At 54.1% G+C, this 13,645-nt stretch overlaps 1 protein-coding gene across 2 annotated transcripts in view; it reads right to left on the bottom strand.

The window, feature by feature from the left end:
• Positions 1-1,502: 1,502 nt before the first annotated feature.
• PLA2G2C (phospholipase A2 group IIC) overlaps positions 1,503-13,645 on the bottom strand; it is a 22,494-nt gene continuing 10,351 nt past the window's right edge. For both annotated transcript variants that reach the window (XM_010957435.3, XM_074377271.1), the window contains exons 3-5: positions 12,514-12,658; positions 10,738-10,841; positions 1,503-1,890 (exon numbers count right to left, since the gene is read on the bottom strand). In XM_010957435.3, the coding sequence (XP_010955737.1) occupies positions 1,721-1,890; positions 10,738-10,841; positions 12,514-12,658 (419 nt within the window). In that variant the 3' untranslated portion in view covers positions 1,503-1,720. The remainder of the gene's footprint in view (positions 1,891-10,737; positions 10,842-12,513; positions 12,659-13,645) is intronic.

Raw genomic sequence — 13,645 nt, 5'->3', positions numbered from 1 at the left:
GCTCCAGGCTTGCCCACGCCTCCTTAGCTGCATTCCCCACATCTGCTCATCCCTGAGCCTTTCACAGCCTCGCAGGAACCCAGGAGACGGGCTGGGGGACAGCGACTCCGCCTGCCATGCATGCAGTCTCCTCAAAGCAGTGACAGCCTCTCCCCTGTGGGGCACTGAGCCCAAAGCCCGCCCCTGGTGGAAGGCATGCCCACCGCTCCACCTCCCTGGCTGTCTGATAGCTTCAACCAGATGGCAAGAGATGTGACGGAGGAAAATCTGCAGACAGAGAGCTGTCCGTAAAAATACATCTACACCCGCAGCCTGTCCCCTTTGAGGCAGGGCGCTCGCTCCAACAACAGTGCCAAGTGGGAAGGGAATGAACACTACTGTGTCCCCATGATTGCCATGCCACCCTCCCTATGTGAGTCATCACGTGCCCTGGTCTCAGCTGTCCATGTTGCCCATGAGGACACTGAGCTGGCCGAGTCCTTACAGGTGGAAAGCGATGGGTGGCTCAGAACCCTGGGACGCCCACTGTTCCCAGGGTCAAGTTCCCAGATTTCTCAGAGTGGCCACAGGCTCTCCTTGACCTAGCCCTGCTCTCCGCATCACTTCAGCTTGCTCTAAAATCCACCCCCATGTTCCATGCTCCCTGCGCTGAGCTAATGCTGTCCTTTCACATTGCACATCCTGCCCTGACCTCACGTCATTCAACATATACATCAGCGAGGGAAAAGGACACAGATCCTTGCCCTCAGGAGTGCATCTTCCATGGGGGGAGGCAGACAATGAACAGTGCATACCAGTGAGTGCACAGTTCATCGGGTAACAGAGAAGAGAACTGGACAGTGGGGATGGGAGAGGCCAGGGGAGGGTGTGCAGTATTAAAGGAGGTAGTCGGCATAGGCTTTATTAGGAAGCTGAGATTCCAGCAAGCACCTGGATGTGCTTGAAGGAGGCAGGGAGTGAGGCACGTGGGAAGCACCTTCCAGGCAGAGGGAGCCTCCGGGGCAGGATCCTCAGGAGGGCGTGTCCCTGGTGTGTTCAGTACATGGCATGGAGGCCAGGGTGGGGAAGGGGAGAGTCCAGGAGGTGAGGTTGGGAGGGGACGATCATGCGTGGCTTCAGGGCTCCTACTCAGAGGGAAATGGGGAGCCAGTGGAGGGTGTGATAGAGGAGTGACACGGTCAGACACCAGGCACTCTGCTGACCAGCCGCTGTGTGGACGAGGGATTGCAGAGGCCGAGGGTGGAAGCAGAGAGAACAATGAAGGGCAAGTGGTAGCCCAGAAACGAGGTGAGGGTGGCTCAGACCAAGATGGCAGCCCTCAAGCTGGATCTGGGTTGCAGGCCTGGTTCCCAAGTCCACCCCACATCTTGATTTGGGGGTGGGGATGGACGGAGCATTTAAGGTGGATCCTGGGGCCTCTCCCTTCCTGGAAACTTCCTGAGATGGGAGATGGGGACATCTCCCTCCCCTGTCACCTTGTTTTATTGCTTCCTAGAGCTTACTGCTATTGGAATATATCATTTATTTATGTGTATACTTATGGTCTATCTCCCTCCTTAGAAGGTCAGGATTTTGTCTTGCCCACTCTTGACCTCCAGCCCAGGCCAGATGCTGAAGGGTCAGCTGTGAGAACTGGAGCCTGCTGGGGACAGTGAGAAGGCTCCCCGGAAGGGTGGTACTGGGGCAGATGCTGGTGCCCAGCAGGGACCACACGGCCTCGCTAGCACTGGAGTTTGCGGCGGCCGCAGCGGGGCCGACTGGAGAAGAATTGCTTGAAGTTTTTCTCATAGGTGGGCAGGCTCTCTCGGAAGCAGTATGCAGATTGTTTGTCACACTCGCAGGCCCTCAGCCCACAGAGGCAGCCGACACCAGGACCAAGGGCACATTCACCTGCAGAGAGACAGAGGGTCACCAGGAGCTTCTGGCCACCCCCAGTTTTTGGTTCCAAGATCGGGGAGAACTGGGAGCTCACTGCAAGGGGTCAAGGATAACAAACAGAAAAGAAAGGAACCAGGAGTCCTTTTCCTTCATCCCTAAGCCCTTCCCCTACCACACCTGGACATGCCGGGAGTACTGGCGTGAAGAGGCACCTGGAAGGAAACAAGAGAAGGGGCAGGTGTATGCTGCACGGAGGGGCCCTGACCTAGCACACCTGGGCAGCACACAGGCCAAGGGCACGGGGCCAATTTTCTCAGAACACATCTTCTATTTCCAACAGCTTGCCTGGCGTCTCACGTGGGCGTCACAGGCATCTCCAGTGTAAGACGCCCCAAAGGAAGCTCTTGACGGAAGTGCTCCTCTCACCTGCCAAGTGGTCCTCCACCCCCACTCCCGGCTCAGGAAGTGGTACCACCTCCCACTCAAGCCAGAAAACTAACAGCTAATCTCGATTCTTCCCCTCCTTTCTCTACCACATCCTGTCCCCTCAAAGCTCCACTGATGTCTCTATGTTCAAAATATTTCACACCCCACCCTCTTCTACCTTTTGGCCACAAACCCAATCCATGTCATCACCAGATTTTCCTCCCTAATGGAAGGAAACAAACAGGGATCTTCTTTAAGTGTCACTTGAATTAGGTTCACTCTCCTACTGAAAGCCCTGTAGTGGTTCCCTTCTATTTGGGAAAGACGTTCCAAATCCTTGCCCAGGTTCCAAAGCAGGCTGGTCATGATGGGGCCCCTGACAGCCTCTCCATCCCCACGGTCCTCCACTCTCTCACCTTCACTCTGCTCCAGGAATGCCGGCCTCTCTATGTCACATGTCTCATTCAGTCTTGCCCCAGGGCCTTTGCACTTGCTGTTCACATTGTCTGAAACACTTCTCTCCAGGATCATCAAATGATGGGATCCATCCCACCCTTTGGGTCTTGATCAAATTTCCCCTTTTCAGAGAGGCTCTCCCTGACCACTCCTCCTAAAGCTCTCCCCAGCCACTCTCCCTCACACCCCCGTCTGATGATTCACCATACTTTTCACATCTCTTACTTCTCTTCTTTGTTTACTTGCTTATGCCTGTCTCTCATGGACAAAGTGTAAGCTCTTTGAGGCTGGAGCTTTGTCTGTCTCATCCCTCCCAGTATCTCCAGCATGCAGAGCACATGCTGGCACATAGTAGGTGCTCAGATGTCACTGACTAAATGAAAGAAACCTCAATGGGCCTTTGGGGTCGAACGTCTGCCCTGTGGCCAAGTGACCACTAGAGGGTGATCTTTCACTTAGTAGTCGGAGCTGTGGTGCTGTGTGTGTGTGTGTGTGTGTGTGTGTGTGTGTATGTGTGTGTACCAGATTCTGGTGTGTTGACCTGGGGCAAGTTCGCTTCAGTATCAGTTATAAAATGGTGATAAAAACCCAACAGTGTCCAAAATAAATAATGGTGCCCACTTCACAAGATCCCTGGGAGGACTTTCGCTGTTGTCACAGGCGGAGCGGCCTGGGCGTGCCCTGTGACGCTGGATTTATGAGGATGATGCGCGCTCAGCCTCACAGGTGGGAAAGAGAAGGGACTTCTGAGCCGGACCCAGCGCTGACGGTGCTCTGCTTGTTTGCCTTTTCCCCTCTCTGATGTCCACAGCTCCTGCAGGAAGCTGTCCTCCCACATCTCGCTGGAGACTGGATGTCTCATGACGGGTTGACACCCACCGTATGCCTCAGCGGTACTCACCCTCAGGAGATGCGCCAGGGTATGGTTCCGGCCGCTCCCGCTGTTCCTGGTGCCTGGGTCACCTCTGCCCTCCCACTTCCCCTTCTCCGTCTGTCTGGCAACATCCTTCAGGCGCCAGCTCCCCCAGGGACTCCCTGAGAGCCCCATCCCCATCCATGTCCGGATCTCTCACCTCTGCTGTGCCCAGCGCGCCCTCTGCTCCCCTCCCTGGATGGCCACCTCTGTGAGGCCACCAGGTCATGTGGCTGGTGGTCTTGGTGGGGCCAAGGGCTTCTTGGACACAGGGCTTCACCCTATCCAACCTCGCTTCCCTCCCAAAAGGCCTGGCACCTCGTGCAGTCACTCATCCGGGTGGAAACCAGACGTGAGACTCTTCTCACCTTTCCTCTTTCTCATCCATCTCTCTTCCTGTTTATCCCTCTGTCTCCTGTTCCTCTTCTTTTCCATCTCTTCTCTCGTCCATCTTAGTTCCCCAAACCCCCTTCTTCTTTTCTCACATGTCCCTCTCCCTTTCTCGTTCTGTCTTCTGGTCCTTCCCAAAGCAGAAAGGACCTTTTCCTTTTGTGGGGTACAATTCTCTCCTGACATCCAGTCCTGCATCTAATGGCTTTGCCCAGTCCCCAGGCATTTGGGACCGATCTGGAGTTGCGGTCCATCGCTGTGGACCCCCCACAGCCGTGGTAGGATCAGGCCTGTCCTGGGCTGGAAGAAGAGGCAGCCCTAGGCCAAGAAATGGACCAAGCCAACCCAGTGAACTCAGCTGCAAAGGAGAAAAATCTTTGCAAAGTATAAGGACCCAGCCCTAGGCCAAGATGTAGGACCCTAAAGCCAGATCCTGCATCTTCCAATTTGCTTGTGGGGAAACTGAGGCATGAAGAAGGGAACTGACAGCTTCAGGATTTTCTTCCTCATTCCATGAAATATACTTCCATGAGACAACGCGAGAAAGTCTACGTTCCCGCCCAGGCTAACCCAGACTGCCTGCCTGATCCCCATCCTGGTCTCTCAACCCTCTCCTCCAGTGCTCACGTTTCAACGCTCAGGGCTCTAAATACCAACTGATGGGGGAGGGTATATGTAGCACAAGTGGGAGAGTGCGTGCTTAGCAAGCATGAGGTCCTGGGTTCAGTCCCCAGTACCTCCTCTAAAAATAAATAAGTATAATTAGCTCTCCCACCCCCGCCAAAATAAAATAATAAAATATACAATAATAAATAAAATATAAAAAGTAAAATGTTTATAAATAAATAAATACCACATGAGCACTGACGGCGCTCTAGTCCTCACCCCAAACCAGACGCCTCCTTTGAACTTCAGACGCCAATCTGCTCGTGTCCACCTGACTCCCCCTTGGGTGTCTGATTGCGTCTCAGCCTCAACACGGCTCATGCCAGGCTCTTGCTGTGTCTTCAGAGTCTGCTGTCTCCCATCTGCACGAGCTCATGGGTGACCCCATTAGCCATGGCTGCTCAGACCAAGAACATCAGATTTGGCTTCCCTTTGCCTCCAGTCCCACAACTCATCCATCAGCAGGTCCTGTCAGTTACCTGCCAAACACAGTCAGCGCACGACGCTTCTTCCCAGCCACTGAGCCACAAGAGGGTAGCTTCTCCCCAGGGTGACTGAATGGTCCCCCCCTCTTTATTCCCTTGCTCCCCAACTTCTCTGTACCGGGTCTGGAGTGATCTTCCTAAAGTAAAATTAGAGCAGATCACTTCCTGTTTTACCTCTTCCCCTTGCAGCTAAAGGAGAAGGCGAGCTCCTTACCCCATCCGCCAGGCCCCATGGGACTCATTCCCGGCGCGACGCCCATCCTCACATCCCCTCCCTCCCGTCTCCGCTGATCCTACCACACCGGCTCAGTGCCACCTCCTTAGAGAGGTCTTGCTCGGCCGCCTGAAGTAGCCATCCCTCCCCCCCACGGCCATCGTCATCCCTTAGCTTACTGCCTTATCTTAGAGGCTTCACAGCACTTGCTACTACCTGAGTGTCTCTTTATTTCTGAATATTCCATGATCCGTCTCCTTCCCTGAACACAAGCTCCTTCTGGGCAGGGAGTCTGTCTTTTCGTTTCAGATCTTCAACCTCAAACATGTTATAAACTCCCTATCACTGTTTGCCGCTGCCTCCCTGGCTGGACTTAACATAGCCTGTGAGGCAGTGAACGGAGCCCCACCCCAGGAAACAGGCAGTCAGGTTCTCTCTCGGTCCAGATCTGCCCCCTGCCTGCTTTAGCATCTCAGGCAAGTACCCTTCTCTGAGACTCTTTCTTCAGTTTTCAAGTGAGGGTACAGATACTTGCATTCACTATTTCATGAGGTTTTTCCTCCATTCACTGATCAAACAAACAGATACTGAGTTCCTAGCCTGGTCTTTAGCTAGGAAGCAGGGGTGTAGATCTGAATGAGGACCCCACACTGCATAGCTCTGGGCATCCTTCTCTGTGGCTCTATGAGAATGAGCCCCACCACCACCGACAGGTGCTCCCCGATCTCCCAAAACTCACATCGGGTTGATGCCTAAGTAAATAAGTAAGTAAATGAGGTAATGTCAGGTAGAGACAAATGCCAGGAGAGAAAAAGGGTGATGTGTCAGTCAACTCAGTTGCAAAGGAGAAAAATCTTTGCAAACAATAAATGTCAGTGGTTACCCTGTTCACCCTCCCACTTTGGCAGAGGGAGAAGTCACAGGCTCAGAGATGGAGGTGATAGTGGTACCTTTGGCTGGAACCCGGGCTCTGCCGCCCACGGCTGCCCGGCTCCTCCCAGAACTATATATGCATGCATGTGTGGGTGGAGGGGGCGTCACCACAGGCAAATCTTAAAGTCCCTTGCCAATGCCAAGCACTTATGTAAGCCCATTCAAAAGAGGGGTAACAACCTCCCTGGTTGCCCGAGGGCGGCCTTCACCACTTGGTAAATTGGCCCCAGGGCTTGGGTCCCAGGCCTTTCTCTGCGTGGATCTCCCAGTGACATTTAGAGACATGGACAGACCAAGTTGTTTTTCTCCTTTCCCTTCCCTGCTCACACCAACTGCATCCTGGAGCAGCCGCTGGTTGCTAGGCAACCTGGGACCAGGCTCCGGTGCAGGATTTCAGAACTCAGAGGCTGGGGAGACGGTTAACTCTTGCAGGGCAGCTCTTTGAACTGCAGTATAACTGGGGGGTGAGGGAAAAGCTTTTATCCTATAAGGGGTTAGTGACATCAGGTTGAGGAGATTCAAGTGCAGAGATGCTTCAAAGAAATCTCTCAACAGTAACAAAGAAAATCCCAGTGCTTTTCCACAAAGTAAAGGGGAAAAGAACACTGAGATGAAAAGAGAAACCTTAACTTCTAAAGGAAGGGCATTAACTGAGCACCTGTTACGGGTCAGACCTCTGAGCTGGGTTACCTTGGTCAGTCCTTGCAGCAGCCTTATGAAGTTCCATTTAGTGTCTCCATTCTACAGATGAGGAGACTAAGGCCCAGGGTGGTTGTGTAATTATCCAGCGAGAAAAGGTCAAGGCTGCCTGACTGCAAAGCGTGCGCTCTCTCTGGGCCCCTTAGCAGGGTGCATAGAGCTAGAACTGAAAGGTCTGGGGCGTTACGGTCAGACCAGCTCTTTCAGCATTTTTTCTCCTGTCCCCTGGGCCAGGGCAGAACATTCTGACAAGTGTGCTGGAGATAATGAGGCTGGCATTGGTGTGAGCTCTCCGGTCAAGCGCATCCCCATCACCCTCCCGACAGCCCTGTGACACTGGGGAGGGTAGCATAAGGCAGGAGCATCCGCTGGGGTCAGTTAACTAGGATTTGAACCCCAGCTCTTCTTTCTCTGGCTGTGTGACCTCGGTCATCTGACTTAACCTCTCTGAGCCTCAGGGTCCTCCTGGATGAGGGGGAGAATAATGCCCACCTCCAAGGTTTACCATGGATTCAAGGCGCCGAGTGTAAAGCATCTGTCACAGACGCTCATGAGCCGCAGCTGTTGTTAGTGCGCCTATTTTATGGATGAAGAAACTGAGGCCAAGAAAACTCAGGCCAGCAGTTCCAGAGCACTGGAAAGGCTCCAGACACAGGAGCTTTAACCTCACCTGTTACTTGGATCAAATCCTTCCCCTCTCTGGGCCTCAGTCTCCTCATCACTGCAGTGAGGGGTGGGTCTAGATGGTCTTCAAGGGCACTCTCAGCTCCGGGGAGCGCCAAGACAGCAGGGCCTGGGGCTGCCTTGTTCTGTATGTCTGGCTCCTGGCACAGCACTGGGCCGGGATGGACACCCAGTGGGTGCTCAGTTGATACTGGGCGCGTGAACGGATGTGTGTGGGGCTCGCTTGGAGTCTCAGCACGTATCAGACTCTGGATTAGAAGCCAGATCACCCAGCTCCCAGCCCTGCTCCTGGAGGCCGGGGCTTGGTAAAGTACCCACTTTACCTCGTGGGGAACACGAGGTCAGCCTGGTGCTCACTGGCTGGGTCAGCTAAGGAGGGGACGCTGATGTCCTGGTGGGGGTGGGGAAGCATCCCTCCCCGCTGACCCCTAAGCCGGACTCTGGGAGCCCCGGTCAAGCTTCAGGAACAACTGGCCACTGCTGCTTGGCAGGGGGAGCATCTGCGGAAAGCGCAGCCCAGGCCACGAGCTTTCCTGTCCAGCTCTCAGCCCCTGCCTGCACCTCCCACCACCCCCCAGCATGCTGTGCCAAGCAGAGACCTCATCCTGCACGACTGGAGACAGGAAAGAAGGGGGCAGGGCACATTCAAGAAATGACACAGCAACTAACACCAAGACGGTGGAAAACTCAACCGCCAACAGACCTTGAGGCCTAGAATGATGAGAGATTTGACTTCAAGTAGACCTTGAGTTTCAGTATACGCTCATTGTAATATATTAACATGGTAAATGGCTCTCCCGCAGGTGCCATGACAGTTCTGAGGCTGACCGCAAAAGGTCAAAAAGTGGAGAATGGCCCAATTCCTGGGAATCCCTGCCCTTTCCCAAAGTAGTTGGAATAATTCGCCCACTTGTTAGCATATGAAAGTACCGAGCCCATAAAAACTAACAGCCCGCACACCTGTGGCCGCCCTCCCTGCTGAGTGAGATGGCCTGTACTCTGTCTATGCAGTGTGCACCTCCCTGAATAAGTCTACTTTTACTCAACGGTGGCACACTCTTGAATTCTTTCCTGCATGAAACCAAGGGCCCACACTTGGTGGGGCACATGCCAGGGACTCAGCCAAAACCTGGGACACGGCCATCCTCTCGCCCCACATTTTTCCTGTATCACCACCTCCTGGGGCTCCATCCAGCCTCTGCCAGCAGCTCACTTTCCTCCATCCCCTCCGTCCCCTGGGGTCCTGGGCTGTGGCTCTGGCCCCGACCTGGGAGGGTGAAGAGGACTGATTAAGGATCTACTCCTGGTGCAGAGTGCCCGGCCAGGCCTCGGGAGGGCGGCCAGCCCACAGGAGCAGGGGCGGAGGCTTAGTCTGGGCCTGGGATCGCAGGGTGGCGAGGTCCTGTGCAGCTACCACTTCCCTCCTAGACCACTGCTTCCCTCCTTCCTTGGTCCCTGTGCTTTCTGGGGGATCAGAGGAGAGAGCTTGGAGTATATTTTCTCTAAAAGTGATGGTCTTCCACCATTTAAAGGTAACACTTGCCAAGACAGATGTTAAGAACAAGATGAAAAGAGGTGAGAAAAAACTATGTGAAAGCGAGACTATGAACCAGGCTGAGGAGAGTCGGGGGCACCTCTTCTGTGTGCCCCTCCCTCACCAACCAACAGCCAGGCCTGCCCCTGGCCCCCCACCACGTGGGGCCAAGACGGGTGGGAGGAAGCAGTCAGAAACTCGGTCCCTGGCCTCCGGCAGGCATCAAGTGCTGAAGCAAAGAGTGCTTTGGCGACAATCACCTCTGGTCCCGCACCCCCTGCCCCTCTACCAGGTCCCACTCCCTTCCCATCTCCTGGACGTGGCCTTGGGGCCTCACAGAAGAGACACCTTGCTTTAGGCCTGAGGGTGGTCATGGCCAGAGAGCTCCAGCACAGGAAGTCTCCTCGAGCTCACACGGGAAAAACAGGGTTTCCTCCCCATCGGCAGTGTGCCTGGGGGCGCTGAGAAGCAGACCACACTGAAGCTAGCCTCGCACTCGCAGGGCTCCGAGCTGCCAGCCCACCACATTTCAGGTCTCACCACTGGGACCAGGGAGCTGGCTCCGCCCTGACTCTCTGTGTCCGGAGCTGGAGCCCTGGGTGGGGGGCACTGGGATGGCTGAAGGGAGATGGTCTCCTGACCTGGGGGGAGGAGACAGGTGGTCTCCAAGACACACTCACAGCTGTGAATAAATACACAGGGAGGGAACGGTGGTTCACACCAGCTCCACAAAGCCCAGCAGAAGGCAAGTCACACGCTCCACGGGGCATGCAAACCACTGGCCCCGCTGAGCTGAGCGGCCACAAGAAGGCTGGGCCCGGCGCCTGCTTGCTTGTTAGATGGAACTTGCCTGACACACCCAGACCCCAGCAGCCCCAGGACACGCTGTGGGGTACGGGGCCCCTCCCCATGTGCTGGCCTCTTAGCACTTACCCACCCTTGTCCTTTGCCCTCCTCCTTGAATGGCCTCGATGACACGTGGGTTCCCTTCCCCATCCCCTCCTATTTACTTTGGTGTCCCCCACGGCACCCATCCCAGTGCCTGGCACGCAATCACCCTTCACAAATATTTGCGCAACTGAAGGAGAGCCGAGCTGCCTTGTTAACGCACGACAGACATCAGGAAGAGAGTTCGCAGCAGCAGCAGCTGCCAAGTGAAGCTGCGAGATTCAGCGCAGTCCCAAGTCAACAGCTCTGTGCCGAGTCCACGCCTGTCTACGCTGCGCACCGTGCCCCGTGACAGCGCTCCGGGCGGTGGCGCCGCACAGCTGCGAGCGGGGGGGCCACAGGGAGAGACCGAGCCAGGACTCTTTTGGGAAGCGCTGATCCTCAGAATTGCTGCTTCCCTTCCCAAAGCCCTTGGAAAAATCCCATTTCCCCAAAGTTCTCTGGGTCCACGAGGAGGCAGACCTTAAAGAAGGCCCAGGTTCAAAGACACCCCTAGCAGAAGGCGACTCACAGAGCACGGTCCCGTTGGCGACATGGAACTGGTAGCTGTTCAGCACCGGCTGGCAGCCCAGCCGCTTCAGCTTCTCGTAGCAGCAGTCGTGGGCCAGGCAGCACCTGGGGGCCAGACGGGAAGGAGGTGAGGGGCTGTCCCTGAGGGTGGCCCCGGGGACCCAGCTGGGAAGGACTCGCCCTGGGGGAGAAGGTGCGGAAGCCCGGGAGGTAAATTCCTAATGATATTAAACAGCAGAGAGAGAGCCCTTTCTCTGCCTCCAGCTGCTGCATGAGCCCCTCACAGGAACCCTACGATGTGCCATCGCTGTCCCCATTTTCCAGGGGAGGAAACAAGATTCAGAAGTGAATGGCCCAGAATCACATGGCTGGAAAGTCATGGGGTCGGGCCTCGAATCTAGGTCCCTGTGACTCATTCATTCATTTAATGACTTTTGACTGAGCACCCACTCTGTGCCCAGCCCTGGGAGAGGCTCTAGGAGCCGGGTCAGCACATCACACAAACTCCTTTAGTCTTTGCTCTCTTGATGCTCAGAGTTGGGTGGTGGAAGAGGGAGAACCCTCCTAAGGAGGAGAGGAAACAGCTGCGGGACAGCCTCGGCTGTCTTCCAAACGGGTCTGGGGCTGGATGCTAAGACACGGAAAGGAGCCACTATTGGCCGATACGTTGGCAGCCTCCCCATCCCCAGCCGCACTTGGGCTCTCTGCCGTCTTTATCTTTGGCTAACAGTGTTGAAATTCTCATCAGCCTTAGGACTGGGAAGGGGAGGCACAGAGTGTCAAAGGGCCTGGACTTTGAAACTTGCAAATTCTGGTTCAAACCCTGACCCTGTGCTTGGGGGCTGCGTGTCTGGGCTCTGCCACTTTGTCTAGTGGGTCCTCACTGTCATCACTTGTAGAATGGGAGGGTGGCACGGCCTTGGTTACGCACTGGGTGGACTGAATTGGTCCCTGCATGCAAACCACCAATCCCAGTGCTCAGGATGTGATGGGCATTTCGTCAGTGTCAGTCCCCTCCAGGGCTCTAGGGTCCTTCCAGCTGGAACAGTCTGTGGTCCCAAGAGTCCAACCCAGAGGAATCCAGCTCCAGGGGTGATATTCAGGCCCTGCTGGGACATTTTGCTTCTTATTTCTTCAGATGAAAAGACACACAAACCATCCTGTTTCCTCCCTCCCTGTTCTCTCCCCGGATTACACCAACCTCCACCTTTTCTGAGAACTCACACTCCCCCACCCCCATCCTTGGAAGTAGGTCTGGCAGCCAAGTTTGTGCCATGTGTCCACACCCAGATGGACATCTTCTCCAAACTGGGCCACTCGGAATCTCTCTCCTGGAAAATGGAATTAGGACTGGGAGAGAGCGGCTCAGTCTTACTGCTCCTGTAATTCTAAAACTGGGGGCCGGGAGAGAAGACCACCTTTAACATGAGGACTGAGGAATGAAAAATGTTTCTGAGCTCTGGGCAGGGCTGACCACCTAATCTGCAAAGCCTGGTGCAACACGAAAACGCGGGGCCTCTTGTTCAACCATTATGAGGCATTTCAAGGGGGTGACAGCAGAGCCATGAACCACGTGCAGGCTCTGAGGCTCTGCGCAGCCCTGGCCGTGGCTTGATCCAGACCGCCTTCCCACTCCCATTCAATTTTATTTTTACGCTCAGGCTCACCTGAATTGGTTTTGGTTCCTTGCAATGCAAGTCCCAATACCTGCTCTCTCTTCAAGCCTGCATTTCAATGCAAATCGAAAGACGGGAGTTCTCGGGGCCGCTGCACTCACCTGTCAGTGTCATCCACGGGGGTCCCTTTGCCCCCAAGCCCACAGTAGCAGCCATATCCGTAATAGGAGAAGAAGGCACTCCGCCCAGTGATGCGTTTGACCATCCTTTGGAACTGCCAGAAGCTGCTGTGGGTGGGGGCCATCACTGCCAACGAGAAAACAAGGAAGAAGAGAAGATGTGATAAGAAAGATGCTGCCTTCGCGTCTCCTAACCAGCGCACTTGGCATTCGGATATGAGGAGACCCCCTAAACGCGGTGCCTGGGCATCAGAACCCCTCTGATGCGGGGAGAAGACAGGACCAGCTCTCCCGGGGCACACAGCTAGTTCCTTGCTGGTGCAGGATGAGAACCCAGTCCCCGTGATGTTCACGACAATATTGTCCACTACAGTCTTCCCCCACCATCCGAGGCAGGAACACCCTCAGGTCTGATGTTAAACACTAATGGGAAACGTTGGAAGACAGAAGTGCCAATCCTTGCGAGCATCACTGGGCATTTACAATCTCGCAGGAGAAACAAAATAATTTAAGAGGCATAAAAAGTTGCCCTCAGTCCATTTTTTTAAATCGCAAATACACATAGACCTAGTAATTTTTACTTCTACAAAACTCACTTAGGAAAGTGAGAGGAAAAAATATATATATATATACACATACACACACAGAAATGTTTTGCTTCAACGTTATTTGTGACAGCAAAAAATTGGAAACTACCCACATGCCCACTGACAGGGAGATAATAACTAAATGATGCCTTGAAAGTATCCTGCTGTTAATAGCAATATCACTAGGCAATGGTGGGGGGGAGGAAGTAGGTGGAGGGAAAAAACAAGCAACGTTTATTTTAAACACTTTTATGCTGTCTGGATTTCTTTTTTTTTTTTCCCACAATGTGCAGGTATTGCTTTTCTGTTGGAATGTTTGCGACCTACATGTGTAAAGGCCTGGAAGGATGTATGTCAAACTCTTCAGAGTGGTTACGTCTGGGTATAGGAAAAGGATCGGGGTCTGGGAAGGATGAGAAGGGACATTATTTGGTCACTCTATACTCATTTATTTTACTTTTTTCATTACAAGCTGATAATAATTTTACAGTAGAAGTAAAATAAAATATGAACTTGAAGAAGAATAT

The sequence above is a fragment of the Camelus bactrianus genome, chromosome 13, assembly GCF_048773025.1.
Source record: "Camelus bactrianus isolate YW-2024 breed Bactrian camel chromosome 13, ASM4877302v1, whole genome shotgun sequence".
NCBI lineage: Eukaryota > Metazoa > Chordata > Mammalia > Artiodactyla > Camelidae > Camelus > Camelus bactrianus.
Note: the sequence above shows the minus strand (reverse complement) of the source record. Positions and strands in the feature narration are given on the sequence as shown.